Below are 20,534 nucleotides of genomic sequence, written 5' to 3'. Positions count from 1 at the left end.
GCACAGTGCAGCACGCATGAAAGCATTTCTCCTTCCTTGGGCCTAGTTAAAAAGGGTGCAGTTTTCTCACGCGAAACCCCATCTACTATTTTTAGTAAATTTGGTGTCGCTTTAGAAACCTTGGGTGGTTGCATGGGAACGCCCATGCAGCACCCTTGGCACACCCCCATGACTCAAAGTAACACAAAGATTCTCATTACTTTTATGCTATTTCCAGTGCTAAACAAGTTTAGCGAGGGAAAGTAAATTACAAAAAAAAGATTTCACTGCACTTTTTGAAGCAAACACTGAAAAGCTTAGTAAATCTCTCCTGTAGTGTCTTGCAATATTTTACAACGGAACCGTTTTCGTTCCAAACGGACTCCTTAGAGCTGACTTACGCGTTGGAGCGCAATGCCGTGAAAGCTTGTTTTAGAATGTTGAGTTTGCAGTTACACTCAGCAAAATAAACCCGTGCAATACTAAGCTCCATGTATGACATAATCATTGGTGGGTACCCAGGCTGGGAAGGCGCTACACATACTTTCATACAACTCTACCTCCTAGAAGCAGCAGCAGTGGCACAGGCAGTCCTTTGCCATCTCTTTCAATATGGTGAGGTGGTTTTGTTCTCTACTGCCATCCACTGTTTTGCCAGTTAAAACTGTGATAAACTGCCTGCAATTCTGGTTCAAGCATATGACTCTATGAAACGCCCATGGCTGAGAAAGAAACATGTTGCATAATCTTTGTTGCAGTTTTCAAGCACTGATATTGCAGAGATTCATACGGTGTTCACCTTCTTCCTCGTTGGAGGCTCACCTGTCCAATATGATGCTTTCACATTTGAGGGCTTATTCTGATAAAGTGATTGTTCTACTAAAAGGACAGTGTACATAGCCCTTCAGATTAAGCTTTTCACTATTAAGGGCCTACCAGCTCAACGGCAGTGAACATTGAAATATGAATTGTACATTCATAAAATATGCCAATGCTGTAGAACAGTAGTTACAAATACATGTTTATAAACAAATGCCATAAACAAATACATTAATAAATAAGAACCAATTTTTATTAAGATGAATACATTCTTGATGATACAATTTCACTACTGTTTCATTGACGCTGTTTGCAGCTGGGAACACATTTCAGGAAAACAATCTTCAATTTTGCATCTGGATTGGTTTTATTTCTGACACAGATGTATAAGTTAAGCCTCCTGTACAAGGCTAGCAATGGAATCGAGCAGAATGCAATAAATAAACAATCATAGTCTTTCACTGGAACTTTTTTTTTTTAATAGCGCTTTTTATAGCAGGACTCATTCCACACCTCAACCTTTTCTGTTCGTGGAAATAGTAGGTGTTAGACCAAGAAGCTTGGCACCCTTGAATTAGCCTTGCTGAAATTTGTACTTGTGACCTGAACGGCACAGCAGATGAACTGATAATACATAGACATATTTGCAGACTGAGGCTCAGTTAAGTACATCTGTAATTTATAATCAAGTGAAGCTCCTCTCGAAAAACAATTGAGCGAGAAGGCTCAATCCCCAGCCCTAATAGTCAGACTAGGTGACAGCCCATCAGTTAATCCGCCTTCTCATTTGCTCTGGAGTTCTATGAATGCCATCCATCCATTCTCACTCTGTATGCTGCATTACCCCTGAATTGAGCAAGTTGCAGATTCCTCACCTTTATAATATTTTTACACACGCCAGGCTAGATTTGGAAGCTTTTCACAGCAATACTCTTGCACACCACTAGGTGATGTTGTGCATATCCACACCACTCGGAAGTGACAGAGTGGAGCCGCATATAAGTGCCACACTGCGCCAACGAGGATTTCTTGCTTGCGTCTTTCTAAGCCTTCGGATGCAGAGTATAAAACAATTGTTAGTACCAGTGTGTAGCTTTTTATCTTCAAACCTTTTTAGATGGTATCAAGGGGCTGGTCCGGAGAAGCTGGAGGTGGGAGGGCAGTGTGGAATCTGCGGTTAAAGTATCCACCAGAAAGTCTGTTACAGAAGGTAAGTAACTTTATCTTCTGTTAGATATTTTTAACCACCAATTCCTCATCTGTAGACTAGATATCAAATCAGCACCTCTGAAAGATGGGGGTCTGTGGATTGTACTCCGACCAAGAAGACTTGCATGACTGAGCGGGTGTTTTGCCCATCTCTCTGGACCTGGTAGTCAAGGCAGAAGTGCCTCGTGAAGCTCTGAGTACCACACCTCTTGGACCAATCCGGAGTCACTACAATGACTGACCCAATCCGGAACCACTAAAACGACTGACCCAATCCGGAACCACTAAAATAACTTTGTCCAGTCATTCTTGAGCCTTTTCAGAACTCTGAACAGGAGAGGCAGGGGTGGGACGGCATACAGGAGTCCAGTGTTCTATTCCAGCCAGAATGGGTCACTTTGGAAGTCTGTTTACAGAAACTCCAGCATGCTAATCGGTGGACAATGCATGTTCTTGACGGTGGCAAAAAGATCTACCCAGGATTCCCCCCACTACTTGAAGATGGCCTGCACAACCACGGAATGCGGATGGCTTAGCTCGTTCCCCCTGGCATTCGTGGAACCCAGCAGGTGTTTCATGACCAAAGAAGTGCCCTTAATCTCAAACAAACTCCAGGGGTGCAGAGCCCAGGACCTCACCCCACCCTGCATGTTTTAGCAGCACATGGTGGTAGCATTGTCTGTGAGAATGACCTGCCCCTGCATATCAAAGCTCCTCCTCAGGTCTTGACTTTCACAAGAAATTAAAGACCTGAATCTTATTCAGATGCATAACGACACACTCATCGCACACATTTGAGTAAGTCTCTGGCCCACCTTGTGGAGTCCATGACTGACATCCATTTCCAGCTGTCCAAACTTGGTTTCGAAATCGGTAGTTTAGGGGGAAATCTTCCCCTGCACGCTAGAATTTATTTTTTGGGAGTCACAAGAAGGTCATAGAAAGTGGAAGAGGAGCACTGGATCTGTGATTAAAGCCGTGGAAAGAAAGGAGTTGATGTCCAGCTCTGCCCCATTGCTTCCAGGGTGGAACGGTGCCACATGGGAGCATGAAGTAGTATTGCAGTGAAAAGATTCCGGATCCTGTCTGCTGCAAGTGAGGAAGTAAGCAATACCTGTGGTTATAGCTGTACACCATTATATTAGTTTATCTAGGGGTCAAAGGCAGACATGTCCTACCAGAACTGGGAAACTGTATTTGGTGCTCTGTTAAATGACATAGTAATGACCTACAAGTACACTAGGGTAGTACACTCAAAACAACATACTATGTCGGAGACTCATATTTTAATGCAGACAGAAGTTGATGTGCTGCATTGTGCTAGGGGGACAGAGCATTGCACTGCTGCTCACTTCCCCAGTACTGGTGCTCGAACAGACTCCCATGCAGAAACATTTGCACCATGTCTAGCATAGGTTTTGGCATGGAAGGATCTCCTTCCAGTACAATACCATGCTTAGTGTAACATTCACATTTTTCACACATTGGATGTGTGCTGTACAATACAGCACACCTGTAATATATGTACAATTAGGGGAAATTAAAACAATTTCCTTTACTAGCGCCTGCCTCAAGGAGGAAGTATTTTTTTGCCACAAAGCCCCATCTTGTAGTTGGGGCTTTGAGTCAAAAACCATTGGTGGAGGTAGAGGAATGGCCATGTGCCACCCACAAGGAACAGCCTTTAGGCAAGTAGAGCCATTTGCATTAATTCTGGCACTACTCTCCAACGCAAAAGTAAGTACTTTATCAACACTTGGGGGAATATTTTCCATTTTATGCAGAATAGTGCAACAGCTGCAAATACTGCAAATACTGCACTGCGTAAAAAGAAGAGAGGAGGAGGAGGAGAGTGCTACATTTCCCTTGCGCTGAAATCAGCTACTGTGCGCCACGGAGACACCTTTACGCCATGGTGCAAGGTTGTCTCTGTGTGTCTAGGATAGGTTTTGTAGTGCAAGGGTATCCTTCAATACAAAATACTATACATAGACTGACTTTAACCATTTTCCCTCTTTGTGCAGCACACGTACAAAGTCGGAAAAGGAAAGCGAAATTAAAGCATTTCTCCTTCATTGCTAAACCCAGTATACTTTATTAAGTAAATAGGGTTTAGCGCCTGAAACCTTGGGTGGTTGTACGGGAATGCCCATGCTCCACCCATGGGTCGTCCCCCCTTTGGCGCTAAGTAATGTAAATCAGCACTATTTACAGAGCTAAACGCTGGAAAGTAGATAGGAAAAAAATAGATTTGGGTCGATTTGAGTCGCTTTAGTGACGCAAACACGGCCTAAAGTCTTAGTAAATCGCCCCATAGTGTATAATTTAGAAATACTGTCATCCCAATTCAGCCGCCTACTTTCAACTGTGTATTATACTATTCTGTATGTATCATGTTAAGAAATAGAAAAAAATATGGGCACGGGTTAATAAAAACAGATCCATCAAAAACAAGCACATTTTTAAAATCCGAAAACAATATGTTCAAGACCGTGTTTCAGACAATAATACCAACAAAAGAACGGGTAGTTCTTTCCCCTGCTTTTCCATAAACACAGCTCTGTTTACCAGCATTAGGTACGACACTGGAGTCTGTCTGCATTGCACAACTTCGTATGAACAACAGGGTTCTTTATGTGCACAAACATCTTGCACTGTAAGTTACTTGGAGAAGCCATCTGCTCGATGGCTAGTACTGTTCGTCTTAGGATCAGATTTGAAATACTCAGACCTAGGAAACATGTACACCTGTAAACTTTTCCACCATGTTGCCCGCAGTCCTTGGTCCAGCACATGCGCAGAGCCTTCAACTCTGGAAATAAAAGTCAACAGCGCAAATATCCCCTGGTGGCTTTGTGGCAAGCGCTGGCTACCTCCATTTTGCTGCCAGTTCTTTCATCAGTCTGTCGGGCTGTAATTGAACGCACTGCCATTTTTGACTGAGCCATTGACTGCATTTTTAGGGGGCTCCCTCTCAATTTTCCCACGGCTGAAGATAGTATCTTGATCACTTTCAAATTCAGATTCTGAAACCATCAGGCTCGAGTTGTGTTCTGTGCTTCTGTGCTTTATACCTGTAAAAAAGATAACACAAATTAAAATATTTTCGGCGATTCAGTGTGGGGAGTGGGGCATTTTGAGTGGACTTGCCAAACTAATCTCTAATTGGACACATGCTTTGTCACCTTTTTGAAGCTCTGCTAGAAAGTGTGCTTTGAGTGAATTCACCTAGAATTTGGTGACGATAAGCCACGCTGTTTGACCAGGGTGACAGAAGCTAAAATCACATTAAAGGCAAACCAGCATTTGCAATGCAATCGGCCTCACCTTTGGGACCTTATATGTATTTAGCTATGCAGCACATTAGCCTGGGTGGTGAAACATCTACTGTTCTTTAACATGGAGGGAAAGTAAGCACCAAACTGCGGAACATGCCAGGTATGGGAACACATGGAGAGAAATACTGCCTATCAGCGGGAAATTGTATGGTCCAATGCTCAGTTTTTAATATAAAAATCAGCCCCTTCAGTGGTCATATCACTGAAAAAACAAGATTTGAAAAAAATTATTATTTTTTAATGGTGCTCGTTGAATACAAGTTTCTATGGCCTGGAATCTAGGGAATGCTAAAGTCATTTTACTGACCTCGCTGGTCGTTTTCTATCACGAAAGTTAAATAGAGGCAGTTGCCAGAAAAAGTTTTTAAAAAAGTCCGTAAGTGGAAAGCAATTCTGGAATTTTACTAACCTCTACTGGTCTTTTTCTATCAAGACCGTTAATTACAGGCAGTTGAACAATCAGAAAGCAATTCTGGTATTTTATGTCCCTAAGCAAAGGCGGAGACAGACAAATCCTAGGGCTGATCTCCAGATCCCACAAAGTACATACAACAGATCTTCCAGACAGCGCAGGCGCAGTCTAGGCTCGAGGAAAAAAGGGGGTACTCTATGTGTAAAATAGATGGGTCGCAGAGAAATTGGTAACAAAACAATTTAAGGAAAAACCCTCCTGACCTATACTTCTTTCTAGCGAGTCAATATATGTACTTGAATGTTGTTAGAACTGGGGGTCTCTAGTTGGCAGAGGTCTAAATAGGGACCCTTGCTTCTAGTCAGAGTAAGGAGGAAACCCTCTGGGATAACCCCTGCTCACCCTCTAGGTAGCTTGGCACGAGCAGTCTAGGCTAACCAGAGGCAATGTGTAAAGTATTTGTACCAACACTCACTGTAACACAGTGAAAACACCACAAACTGACTCCACAACAGTTTAGGAAAATAAAGGTATTTAATCTAAACTACACAGGACCAAAACGACAAAAATCCAACATACACAGTTCAAGAATATGGTTTCCAAAGAGTTCTTAAGGTTGTAATAAAAGTTCTTTAGGTTGTGATAAAATAATCCACAGATGCGTGAAAAGTTCACAGTTGCATCACGTTTACTCACAGTACCTTTTAGTTGCGACAAAGTTCCAAAAGCAGAAGCTGGTGCGGTGGAAAACAAGCAATGCATTGCTCCTGAGACCCTGGGGAGGCAATGCGACAGCCTCGCTGCAGCAGCGGGCGTGTTGCGACGAATCCGGTCTGTATGGGGAGGAAGGCCACTTGTATGGATTCCGGTGCGTAGGTTCCGTAGGAAGTTTGTTCTCGCAAAGGCATGATGCGACGATCTCGTAGGGGCTGCGACGATCTCCGGGGCGACGATGCGCGGTCCAGCGGTGATCCTCTCTCTCGCAGCTCCTAAATGGGATGGTTCTGCGACGATGCTCGCAGCGACGTGATGCGGCCCGCAAGCAAGCGGTGCGGCGATCTCACCCACCGATGACAGGCTCTGCGACGACACTCGCAGCGATGTTCGACTTTCCCGCACCGGTCTGGTGCGTCCCGCAAACGAAGGATGTGACGGCTCTGGCAGCGGCGTCAGGCGCTGCGACGATCTCGACCTTCGTTGCGGCGGGAAATTTCTCGCACTGTCGGGGATGCGCTCCGCAAGCGAGCGATGCGACACTTTTCAATTGCAAAAGTCTCTCAAGCTTAGTTTCAAGATTCCCAGCACAGGTACAACTTCCAGGGGCCCCACAACTGGATCAAGCACTCTAGGAAGGACAGAACTCTCTCAGCAGAGTTCAGGGAAGCTGGGGGTGAAGTCCTTTTGTTCCTGGGACTTCAGAACAGGGAGCCAGCTCTTCTCAGGCCCTTGAAGATTCCTTCAAGACAGGGGACACAGCACCACAGCTAAGTCCTTCCCCTCTCTTTGGCAGCAAAGCAACAGGTCAGTCCAGCAGAGCAACAGCAGGACAGTCTTCCTTCTTCAGATTCAGCTTTCTCCTTGGCAGAGGTTCCTTCTTGATTCCAGGATGATCTAATTTTCTGTTGTCAGGGGTCCTGTACTTATACCCCTAAAAGTCTTTGTTCTCTTTGTGCATGTGGGCCCTGAGCCCGGTCTGAACCAATTCTGGGTGTTTCTTGAGTACTTTGTTTTCCTGGCTTCTCCTTTCCTTTCAGAGTGAGGGGCAGGGTCGTCAGCCGCCCAGCAGGAGGTGGAGCCAGCATTGTGGCAGGCAGGCACAGACCTATTCAGGCCCAGGTGCTAACTCCTCCCACCACTCAGGTTGCAAATGCAGTCATTCAGCCTAGGGCTGACTCAGCCAGCCTCCTGGGGAATCCCCAGCCCCTGTCACTCTCAAACCAGACAGTCAATACACAAACAGGCCAAGGCACACAGAAGGGTCAGACAAGAGAACAGCAACTTTTTAAAAGTGCTGTTCTCAAACACGGGATTTAAAAACAACCTTTCCTAAAAGATGTGTTATTCAATTCTGAGTTCAGGGATACTAGATACTTATGTCCTATCTTGTTCCTATGGGAAGAAATGCTGGAAGCCACTGTAGCCAGCATCCCCCATGTTAATCTATGGAGCAAGATAGCCTTACAATAGTGAAAAACGAAAATGGCTGTAATTCCCTACCAGAGCATTTCACCTGCACTAGTACATGCTCTACCTTTTACATATACTGCACCCTGCCCATGGGGGTACCTTGGGCCTTCCATAGGGGTGACCAATGTGCACAAAAAGAAAAGGGTTAGGCCTGGTCAGTGGGGACACTGACCAGGAGGACATGGCAGTTCCTAGACTGCACACAGGCACTGCAGTGGCAGGCCCGAGACACCATTTTAGGGCTACTCGTGTAGGTGGCACAATCAGTGCTGCAGGCCCACTAGTAGCATTTGTCATCACCAGCCCTGGCACACCCAGTGCACTTTACTAGGGACTTCGTGGTGATACAAATATGATAATCCTGTATATCCAATCATGATAACACTTTACCTAGGGAGCACTTACACTCTGGCACTGATCAGCAGTGGCAGAGTGTCCAAAGCATCTAAACCAGCAAAAACGAAATCCAGCACAGCATCACAAATACAGGAGGTAGAGGTAAAAAGATAGGGGGAAACCACGCCAAAGATGCCAGGTTTAATAAATGTCTACTGAGAAATCTGAAGGTAAAAGTCAACAAGTTAAAACACTCAAAGCGCTCAAATTCATGTACTGATGAAACGCTGCAAAAATAAGTTTTCTGCCATTTTTCAATTTTATTGGCTAGCTCATTCTTAACACATTGCTCATATTTTTTGTGTTCTACACTTTAAGAAATGTTTGGAATTATGGTACCACAGTGCATTAATTTGAATGTTTCTTATAAAACATAACTACAATGAGAGATAATAGTAAATCTAAAATACTCTGCACTGCATCCTGTCTTCCAAAATGTTTTAGGCAAAAACAAACCATCTCGTCTCTGTCCCTTAGCAGCACTTCAGCTTAAATGTCCTACTTTCAAAAGATAAGGAACATTTAGCTTCGCTGAAAATCAAGTGAAAATCCCAATTAAAACTGTGTAAAGTGACAATGGTTATTAACTATTAAAAAAAATACTTAGGTTGCTCCATAGATATTTACTGCGAGAGTTTTCTCGTAACCGTGTCGAATCATTTCATAGTGAGTGGGCCATAACAGAGAGGACTGGATTATTGGAAGTAAATGTACCTGGGACAGCCCTCCTACCTGGTCAATCAGCTACAGTTGGTCCAGAGCAAATATCCTGCATGATCTTGTGCCTCTCATCTGAAGTACCAGCACTGGCTCCCAGTCAGACAATGGTTCCCGTTTAAACCCTCCTTTTATGTCGAGCCTACACAGGTTTGAGCAGGACTTATTGTGGAGTACCAAAAGCATAGAGTGTATTGGAGCCCACTGACTGCTTACCATTGGTTGGCTTTCGTTGTCACTCATTTGCCCGCTTCTTGAGTGCCCTAGCACGTCAATACTGGGCTGCCCCTCCCGTTGAAAACTGCCTCTGTACCATCACTTTGGCTGGTATTTCTGCTTCCACTGCTTGCTTTTTAAGCTGAACTCCATGAGGGGCATTTTTTTTGCCGTTTCCAGTATGCATGTCTCTCCTCCCTTAGCTCCATAGCCCACCCTTATGCACTGGCCTGTGCACCACTCCACTGTCTATTTCTCAACATTATCTCTTGCGCTGTCTGGAGTGTTCCCCCATCCCTCCTGCTGTTACTTGGAGGTTCAAGCCGTTGCTTTCGCCTTCCAACCCGTGTTACTCGCACATTACCCAATCCTCAATTGCATCCGTTTCCCTCTAGCAAGCTTTTCCTTCTTTTAGTTTCCAAACAAACTTGGATCGGTAACCAAAAAGCTAGCTTGCAGGGTGGCTAACGTAAAACAAAAACCTTACAGTGCATCGCCAAAGCTGTTCAGAATGGGTAAACACCATAGCCATCGGTTAGAATGGCAAGACCCATTGAGTTTGTCGATGCTTGCCCCGTTTTTGATCAGTCAGTTTGGCTGGTCCCATGTATGTTCAGCACATTTCTGCGATAGCAACGCTCTATACTTCGCTCTCCAACAGCTAACTGCGCAAGCAGTACACATGTTCATCTTCATAGTAGTTGAGGCCCTTGGCATTAATACACTGAGCCTACAACTGGTACACACCTGGTGCAGGGCGGTCAGTCTGTCCACGTTCGCATAAATTATGTCTGCCCCTCGAGTCAGCAGCTTGAACACCTCCTCGCTGTCACCGCTGGAGCATGCAGCCAGGAAGACAGAGCCATTGTCAAACTTGACCCTGGTCGTCTTGCGCCTAACCACTGGCGACTTCTGGTCTGTCTCCGAGCTGTTCCAGCGCTTGAGCTGCTCGTTGCACTTCTGCTTTGCGTCCGCCATCTTCATCCCCAAGCTGCAGCTGCTGCCGCAGACCCTGCTCTAGGGGAGCCTCTGCGCTCAACCCCCAGCCAGAGGTGAGGACAGCAACGATCCGCCCACACGGCACCAGGTGCCGCACTGGCACACTACGTACAGAGTGCCCTACAGGACGTAGAGTGCACGGCGGCAGCGTGCGCGCTCCTGACACACACACTACACACTAAATGCTAGCAGAGGGCCTGGGCACGCGCTGAGCTCATTAACCTATAGGCGCAAGACTTTAGCGAGGTAACTGCTCTGGCTGGAATTGTAGAGCAAATGCCTATGCCAGACTGGTCAGAGTAGAGGTACTAACAGCACGTTTTGTTGGAGTTTAAACAATGTTTCCGTACAAGGAAATGTTTCAATTCGCATTTGCCTGACCCTTACATGGCGACAAGGCTGCACCGTGTTCTATATGAACAGAGTCTGCGCCGCCTTCGAGCTGGGTTAATAAAGAAGACAACACGTAATGCTTGAGACCTTGTTGTCAGAGCTCATACTATACATACTATACAATTTCCTAACTAAAACAAGCACGCAAGAAGGCCGGACTGTGGGAGGGGGGCACGGGAAGAAAGTAGTGCTGACCAACAGGCTAAGTAAGGGGGCCAGTATCCATGGAAGGACACAAATGATATAGCCGTCTTAAGGAGGGACTAGCAAGCCTAAAACCAATTGGAAGGCAGCATTAAAGACAAAAGCCAATGAAAAAGATGGGCGGAGAGTAGGTGGAGCTTACATGAAGCTTCCCTGCTTTACAGAATACTGCACGCGCTCGACCTGAAAAAGTAAGTGACGGAATATGGGCTGGCAGTTTTTGTCTGAGTCGGAACTAAATTAATAACACCCTGAATTATATTACAAAGATTGAGATTTGTAAATTATATAGTAGTTGGCAAAGAATTTAGGGATATCGACCTTTTGGTAAAGCACTGTTAGTAATCCATGGCTCTGTTGGTCAGCCACCTCTTCACTAAAACCTTCATTGGTTTGCTTGAATTAACAATCTCTCTGATCACTTTGTTGATTGAAAAAGATCAGGTTCACCGCTGTGCGATGAAAACCAACAAGGACAACCAATCTTTAATAAGAGCTCACTCTCTGACTAAGAAGACATTTTACCAGTCATTGCATGTTTAAAAATTGGCTTAAAATACCTCTATACTAAAGTAACAATGAAAGACTACCACAAAGCGACCCTAAGGATATTGGGCACGCTGTAAGTGTCCTGATAAAGTGATGTATCTGCTAATTTCATTGTTCTGGGTAGTTTTGCCCTAGTGTGAGAATCACAATAGTAAACTACTGTATCCCTATTTTAGACCCAGCATTTGATCCGCTAATGCACTTCTTAACTGGCTGCATTCTGTATCAACACTTCCAATATAGCATGTTTCATGTATATTAGAATGAGGATTCATGAAATATAATTTGGAATATACTTTCTTATAGAAATTGTTTTGATCTGTAAGACTCTTTTTGCAGCTCTAAAACAGGAATGTCAGTGATGGAGTAACCTGTCTGCCAAACTCTAAATCTGGTCCAAAGTAGGATCACTATAACATAAAATAAAATATTCCAGATTAAAATAAAAGAGGCTAAAGGATGGGGCTTCTGGTTGGCTATCACTCTAGTCAGGGTAAATTGCACATCTAAGATATCCCCTGCTCACCCCTTCGGTAGTATGGCACTGAGCAGTCAAGCTTATCTAAGAGGCAAAGTGTAAAGTATATGTGCGCACACACACATGCAGTAACACAGTGAAAACACTACAAAAGGTCTCCACACCAGTTTAGAAAAATAGCCAATACTTATCTGAATCAAACAAGCCTAAAACAACAAAAAAACAACATACACAAATCAAAACATCACATTTAAAAGATTAAATAAAATCTAGCTCTTATAAATCAAAAATTGCACCAACCAGGACTATATGGTAGCAGCCGATGACTCCACAAAGTCAGTGCAACATCGATGGAGCGAGGGACGGTTACGAAGTCGGGCAGACCCCAGTACAGTACCTTGGATGTGTTGTGAACAACAAAGACGATGCAAAACATAGAGGAGGTGAGGCATTGCGGAGGTTGGTGCAATGTCAGTTCCTTACTCTTGCATGGGAGGTGCGGTGTTGGTTCCTTACTGCCAGGCAGAGGAGTTGATGCATTGGTGCCTTACTGCTGCAGGGGAGGTTATGCTGTGGTTGCCGGTGTTGTACCTAGCTTCCTTACTGTGGAACGGCACTGATGGGGTGGCAAGAGTCAAGCCACGAGGCTTCAGCTTCCGCAGAAACAGTGGCGTCACTAGGGAGGTGCGGGGGGTGCGGCCCGCACCGGGTGACACCCTCACATGGGGTGACACCAATCTGGTTGCGCTGTGTAACACAGCTCTGCAGCCTCGCCTCTGCTCTATAATCAGGAGGATTAATGTCTACAAACTGCAAGGACTCGGGAGCAATCCAGGCCTTACGCCGACCTGGTTTTTGCCAACTCATTCCTACTGCGGCAGCCCTCGGAGGAGGCCTGAAACAACTTAACATAACGGACCAAAACAAAAGTGCTGCACGTTTACGTGCGCCGGCGTCACCGCTCTCGGCCCGTCTGGACATCACGTCTATTGACGTCTAGTGTCGCGGCAGCAAGGGGGCGAACTCGCTCCTCCTCACGGATAGAGTGGTCGCTCCCTGTGCCCCTGACCTCAAGCTGGTATCGTAGCGCTGCTCTGCTATTATCCCTGTGATTCTTGATCTGCTTTCAGCTGCTGTGTGCCTCGTGTAGCGCTCTGCTTTATTAGCGCTAGATTGATCCGATTTGACTGATTTTAAATTTAATTTCTCTGTGATTATTGAATTGCTTTCAGCTGCTGTGTGCCTCGTGCAGCGCTTCGCCTTTTTAGCGCTATAGTAACTCATTTTGGCTGATTGTAACTTTGTTTGCGCATTTGCCTAGAGCGCTCCGACCTGCTCCTCCCCCCGCCTCCATTTTGTTTGTTTATCATCCTCCTCGTGTGCCCGACCCGCCTCCCAGCTGAGACGCCCTCCCACGAGCTTTATACAGCGCTGCTCCGCTACAAACGCTGTGACTCGCTCCTCCTCACGGATAGAGTGGTCGCTCCCTGTGCCCCTGACCTCAAGCTGGCATCGTAGCGCTGCTCTGCTATTATCCCTGTGATTCTTGATCTGCTTTCAGCTGCTGTGTGCCTCGTGTAGCGCTCTGCTTTATTAGCGCTAGATTGATCCGATTTGACTGATTTTAAATTTAATTTCTCTGTGATTATTGAATTGCTTTCAGCTGCTGTGTGCCTCGTGCAGCGCTTCGCCTTTTTAGCGCTATAGTAACTCATTTTGGCTGATTGTAACTTTGTTTGCGCATTTGCCTAGAGTGCTCCGACCTGCTCCTCCCCCCGCCTCCATTTTGTTTGTTTATCATCCTCCTCGTGTGCCCGACCCGCCTCCCAGCTGAGACGCCCTCGCCCCTCCCCCTCCACCATCCATATATGACAGCAGTTCCCGCGCGCAGCGTCCACGCGCAGCGACCGCGCCCATTCCGCGCCGAAGGTGCGCCAAAGGTAAGCCCGTCTACGCCCGTCCGCGCCTGGACCGCGCCCAGCGCCAGACCCCTTGCCCCTCGCGCTCCCCAGCCCCCTCGCATCACCTACGATGCCACCACCCTCCTAGCCCTTAACCCCGGTCGCGCCCCAAACTGCTTCCAAGCCGCTCCTGGTCGCACCCATGGACCGTTCTCCTGCCCCTCCTGCGAATTTAGCGGCACCGACAACATCTCCGCTACGACCACAACACAGATTCCCGACCCCAACCACCTAGAATGCATCCTTCTCAACACCCGCTCGGTCCACAGGCACGCCATTGACCTTTGGAACCTACTAGACACCATCTCTCCAGACGTCGCCTTCCTAACGGAAACTTGGATGAACGCTTCCTCCGCCCCTGACATCGCCATCGCTATCCCTGACGACTATAAGATCACACGCAAGGACCGCACTGACCATACAGGAGGTGGAATCGCCATCGTCCATAAGAAAACTATCCGCATCTCAACCAGCTCGGACGCCAACCTCGCCAACTCCGAACACCTTCACTTCCAGATCCACATCGACCCCAAGACCACACTCAGAGGCACTCTCCTCTACAGACCACCAGGACCGCGCGCAAAATTCAGTGAAGACATCACGGACTTCATCACTCCACACGCGCTCCCCTCCAAAGACTACATCCTTCTGGGAGACCTCAACTTCCACCTTGAAAAGAGCAACGACCGCAACACCGCCACCCTCTTGGACAACCTCGCCAACCTCGGACTTAAACAACTGGTCACTTCCCCCACCCACATCGCAGGTCACACACTTGACCCCATCTTCACCTCCAGCAACCATGTCTCCTTCAGCCACACTACGGATCTCCTCTGGACTGACCACAGCTGCGTTCATTTCACCTACAACAAGCCGAAACCCACCATCCACCTTCAACCAACTCTACAAAGAAACTGGAACAAAATCACCACAGAACAGATCTCCACATCGCTCCTTCAAACCTCCCCAGCCCTCTCTTCTAACGCCAACGAAGCCGCCTCCAACCTCACCCTTTGGTTATCCAACACCGCCGACAACTTAGCACCACTGAAAAAACGTCAACACAAACCTGGCATCAAAAAGGCCTCATGGTTCAACGACGACCTCAAGAAGTCCAAGAAACTGTGCCGCTCCCTTGAGAAGACCTGGAAAAAAGACCCATCCACCAGCAACAAGGACGCCTTCAAAAGCGCCATCCGTACTCACCACCAACTGATCCGAAAAGCCAAGAAAACAGCATTCAAAGATCGACTTGACAACAACGCCCACAACAGCAAGGAACTTTTCAACATCGTCAAGGAATTTTCCAACCCCTCGGCCAACTCCAACGACATCACCCCCTCTCAAACCCTCTGCGATTCCCTAGCTTCTTTTTTCCACAACAAAATTGCTGACATCCACAATAGCTTTGACAACCAACCCGGAAGACAACCATCAGCTGACCATCTTCCCCCCGTTAACACCCTTAACGCCTGGAACCCTATCTCCACTGAGGACACCATCCGCCTGATGAACTCCATCCACTCTGGTTCCCCCACAGACCCATGCCCTCACCACATCTTCAACAAAGCAGACTCCGTCATAGCTCCGCACCTCCGAGACGTCATCAACTGCTCCTTCAACTCCGCTACCTTCCCAGAAGACTGGAAACACGCTGAACTCACCGCCCTTCTGAAAAAACCAACAGCAGACCCCACCGAACTCAAAAACTACCGCCCCATCTCGCTTCTTCCATTCCCGGCCAAAGTCATCGAGAAAGCTGTCAACATCCAGCTCGCCGCCTTCCTCGAAGCCAACAAATCACTCGACCCCTCACAATCTGGCTTCCGAGCCAAACACAGCACTGAGACCGCCCTCATCGCAGCAACAGACGACATTCGAACTCTACTGGACAATGGAGACACAGTCGCCCTCATCCTCCTCGACCTCTCTGCAGCCTTCGACACAGTCTGCCACAGCACCCTTTTACAACGCCTCAGAAATATCGGAATCCAAGGAAAGGCACTGGATTGGATCACCTCGTTCCTCACCGGAAGAACCCAGAAAGTTCGCCTCCCACCATTCAAGTCCGAGGCCTCTGAAATCATCTGCGGCGTACCACAAGGATCCTCACTCAGTCCCACCCTCTTCAACGTATACATGAGCCCCCTCGCGGCCATCGCCCGCCAACACAACCTCAACATCATCTCTTACGCGGATGACACTCAACTGATCCTATCCCTCACCAAGGACCCCAGCACCGCCAAAACTAACCTACACGAGGGAATGAAAGAAGTCGCCGAATGGATGAAACAAAGCCGTCTGAAACTGAACTCAGACAAAACAGAAGTCCTCATCTTAGGTAAATCCCCCTCTGCATGGGACGACTCTTGGTGGCCGGAAGCCCTCGGAAAAGCACCCATCCCGACAGACCACGCACGGAACCTAGGCGTCATCCTGGATTCTTCACTCTCTATGAACAGACAAGTCAGCGCCGTATCCTCTTCCTGCTTTAACATTCTTCGCATGCTCAGAAAAACATTTCGCTGGATCCCCTCCGAAACAAGGAAAACAGTCACCCACGCTCTGGTCACGAGCCGACTGGACTACGGAAACACCCTCTACGCAGGTACTACCGCAAAACTCCAGAAGAAACTACAACGAATCCAAAACGCCTCAGCCAGGCTCATATTAGACATCCCACGCAACGAACACATCTCTGGTCACCTTAAAGACCTCCACTGGCTACCCGTCAATAAGAGGATCACTTTTAGACTGCTTACCCACGCACACAAATCACTCTACGACATCGGACCAGAATGCCTCAACTCTCGACTGTCCTTTTATACCCCCTCCCGCCAACTTCGCTCCTCCAGCCAAGCTTTCGCCACTGTACCTCGCATCAACAAGACCACCATGGGAGGCAGATCCTTCTCATACCTGGCTGCCAAAACATGGAACTCTCTCCCCGATTACCTTCGCCTCACCCAGAATCACCTAGCGTTCAGAAAGCAGCTTAAAACGTGGATATTTGACAAATAATCCTCCTCCCCTTCCTTAGCGCCTTGAAACCCTCTGGGTATGTAGTGCGCTATATAAATGTTATGACTTGACTTGACTTGACTCTACAGCGCTGGGCCCTGTTCCCGCGCTCGGAGTATCGTGGCCCAGCTGTGCGAGAGTCTTTGCTGATGTCCTCAACCTCAACGGTGCGTGTGTGCAGTGCATTCTTGTTTGTATTAGCGTGCATATAAAAACATCTGTTTTTGTCTTCGAGACCTTGAGCGCATGCAAACGTCTTGTAAATGTGTCCTGCTTTCTATAGTGTTTAGTCGTCACGACTGTTTCTTGTTGCTCCTGGTTTGGGGCGCGGGTGCCCGTGTCCTCGCAGAGAGGGCTGCCTGGCCTGCACACAGGGTCACAGGCAGGTACCTCTGCCCGGCGGCTTTTCTCATTGTTCCAGCCGCGCCGAGCACCCGCAGGAACCCTGCGGCCTCACCCCCCAAGGAGGAGGAATGCGCTCTGATCCGCCCGGGGTGGAGGGACGTTTACTTACAGCTAAAGTAGGGGATCAGTGGAGAGAGACTGACTACCCCTGGGTCAAAAGGCTAGAGGCTGGGAGCCGCGAGGAATAACCTGGCCACTCTCTCTGAGCCATGAGAAAGGAGATGAAATGTTTTCTAAAACCCGCTCCCACATACTTGACTATATCGTGTGATCGTGAGCTATTATCACGGGGGAATGCGGGAGGCCGCGTCCATGCTGTTTAAATTAGAGAGACCTGTGTGACAGGCTCGACACCAGCACACAGCTTAAGTGAAGTCATGGCTACCGGAGGCTGTCACTGTCTGATCTTGGGCAGAGCGCTTCATACCACCAAGATCAGGTAGCCGATTGACTCAGGACTCCACTGCAAGGTGTTTGGCCCCAAGGGCACACATCTCAATCCTAGCGGGGGCACGCAGACGTTTATCTTCAAGAGGGATGGGAAAAAATAAACATCTGTTATTCGGTGCCAGCATGTGCACAAGTACGCCTTATACTATGACTTCCATAATTCAAAGCGTTTAAAAGCAGTAATTGTAGTTACGAAAGAAAACATAATTTATATTTAACCACCTCCTATTGATAGACTCGGGATTGGTTGCGGTCGCTTACAAGGATTTGAAGGTTGAAAAGGCCATCCGATTTGCAGCCGCTCTCGGGTCTTTCCTCAAAGTGGGTCTAGGCTATAACACAGTGTCACAGGCCCCTCAGCCCCGCCCAACCCTTCCAGACTCCCCTGATCTTCAGATATTAGTATATTTTCACCTTTATTTAAGTCATAAACGTGTACAGTGCTCGCACCGTGGTGTCTTAGTGTGTTAAGGAGACACATACAATACAGTATATATTCGCCTGAAAATATTAGCATAGCTGTATTAACAGATCCCCACACTTGCAGATATGTAAATTCATTTGGAAATATTTTTTTAATCTCCCATATGCACAACTATCGACCGGCCAGCCGTCAAGTGTATCACAACAATAACATAGTCCAGTATTTTTAAGCGTTTACAAATGCATGGAAACTGGGATCGAACTTTGGGCAGATAAGGGAATTACGCAGTTTTACCAGATTCACAAAATTTGGTGAAATCCGGATTAGGAACTAAGTATCCTGTTCCTACATCTTGTAATTTAGCTGCTGGAGCACGCAAAAATGGAAACATTGCATGAAACATTAAATGTCATTCCTTTTTAAATCTGCAGGCACAGGAATGTTCTAAAAGTTGTCATTTCCGATTTTGGAGTAATTTATTGCAAGTGGATGACGGGGGACATAGGTAGACAGGAGGTGAATGTGTAGACATGATGTCAAAATTAGGAGCCGTGAGAGTAAGGGGAGGTGAGGAAAGGTAGAGATGGTAGCTTGCAAGAGGGAAGGAGCAACAGGAAGTTAATGAGCAGGATTGGGAAAGGAGCAAGAAAAGTTGGGAAGAGAAGGCCAAAACAAGAAAGATGGAGGCAAGAGGAAATAGCCTTTAATTTGTTTATGTGTTAGGAACATCTCTACGAGTCAGAAGGTAGTAGGAAGTTGAGGGAGTTGTTAGAAGCATTCCAGGTTAAGTAACGTGCATTCTATATTCCATAACAATTCAACTGTCAGCTCAAACTATTTTGAGAGTTTCATTATTAATTTGTTTACCAATAGTTTTCATATTGTGTTTTGTAGATTTGAGACAATATTCCGACACGTTGCGATCTGAGCTATGATAAACCAACCAGCTTTAATAAGAAATGTATATTTGCTTGTTATTAATGAGTGAAACCTGGCTTCAGCTTTCATGTCGCCCATAGATTCTGACATCTAATGCAGAATGTATTTGTATAGGGCTATGCAATGCTCAGCGTGAAGTGCTTATGCCAACTCCTCCAATTTCAGGGATTCATACAGACTAGAAGATGAATAGATGGAGTGCCTATATTTCAGAGGATTTCAAACAAAGGTCAAGGAGATTTCCAGGCTATCCACACAAGGTTAACATCCTTAAAATTAACATAACTAGAAAATAGTTACACAGCAGCTGCGGCTGTAAGTCATTACCAAGCAACTCCCCAGTACCTTGACTGCCCTTCACCTCGGCTGGGAACATTTAGTATCCTAATGCCACTCGTATTTAGGGCCACTGGAATTATGCAGCAGAGGTAGGCCACATTATGTGGGAGGCTTACCTAAATCATGCAGAAAGAAAAGGGAAATCACCTGGCGTAATGTGGCACAATTTTTGATAGGGTGTTCTGGTCCGGTTATTTGCCAAATGTGTCCACTGGCGAGCTCGGAGCGGAGAAGGTCTATGCGGTAAGTCGTGAGGGGGTGACACCATGAGTTACCCGCACCGGGTGACACCAACCCTAGTGACGCCACTGCGCAGAATCAATGTTGAACAAGGCCACAGGAATCTGAGTCAGAGTAGTATGCCACTGACTTTGGTGGCACAGTGCTTGAGACTTGTGTAGTGGCAAAGGTTCGGAAGCACTGAGGAATCATCGGAGCAAGTCGCGGTCGGTGAGTTAAGTGGGACCATGACTCTGGTGCAGCCCGTGGCACAGCATCAGAGCTGCAGACAGGAGCTGGTTCCGAAGTCCATCGGGGAAAATGCCTTGAGTTCTTCTTATGAGAACCCCATACTAACTTCCAAGGGCCCAGGAACTGGAATTAGCACCACTTTACAAGTAGGATTCATCAGCGGAGGGGGCCAGGGGTTGCAGGTGAAGTCTTTGATGGCCCTGTGACTTCTTAACAGTAGACAAGCTCAACTCAAGCCCTTGTAGAACATTGGAAGCAGGATGCATGCAGAAAGCAAAGTCCAGTCCTTTCACTTCCATGAAAGAAGCAGCAAGCAGCAGGTCAACCGAGCAAAGAAACAGCAAAGTGGAAGTTCCTCTTGACAGATATCCAGGTCTTCTTCCTGGCAGAATGTCCTCAACTCAGACGTGTTATGAGTATATGGTGTCAGAGACCTAGTACTTATAGCCATTTAGTCTTTCAAGTAGGCACACTTCAAAAGAAAGTCTTCGTAGTGCACAAGACGCTGCCTTTCTCTGTCTTCGCTTCAGACATACTACATGGGGTGGAGCCTTCTTTGTGTGAGGACAAGCACAGCTCTATTCAGGTGTCAGTGTCAACTCCTCCCACCACTCTTGCTCAGGAAGAT

At 47.0% G+C, this 20,534-nt stretch overlaps 1 protein-coding gene across 1 annotated transcript in view; it reads right to left on the bottom strand.

Moving 5' to 3' along the window:
* Positions 1-1,037: 1,037 nt before the first annotated feature.
* The window catches only part of KIAA0319 (KIAA0319 ortholog), a 993,525-nt gene continuing 974,028 nt past the window's right edge, over positions 1,038-20,534 (bottom strand). The window contains exon 21 of the mRNA XM_086965138.1: positions 1,038-5,081. Coding sequence (XP_086821264.1) covers positions 4,906-5,081 — 176 coding nt within the window. The 3' untranslated portion in view covers positions 1,038-4,905. The remainder of the gene's footprint in view (positions 5,082-20,534) is intronic.

The sequence above is a fragment of the Lissotriton vulgaris genome, chromosome 4_1, assembly GCF_964263255.1.
Source record: "Lissotriton vulgaris chromosome 4_1, aLisVul1.2, whole genome shotgun sequence".
In the NCBI taxonomy this organism is placed as follows: Eukaryota; Metazoa; Chordata; class Amphibia; order Caudata; family Salamandridae; genus Lissotriton; species Lissotriton vulgaris.
Note: the sequence above shows the minus strand (reverse complement) of the source record. Positions and strands in the feature narration are given on the sequence as shown.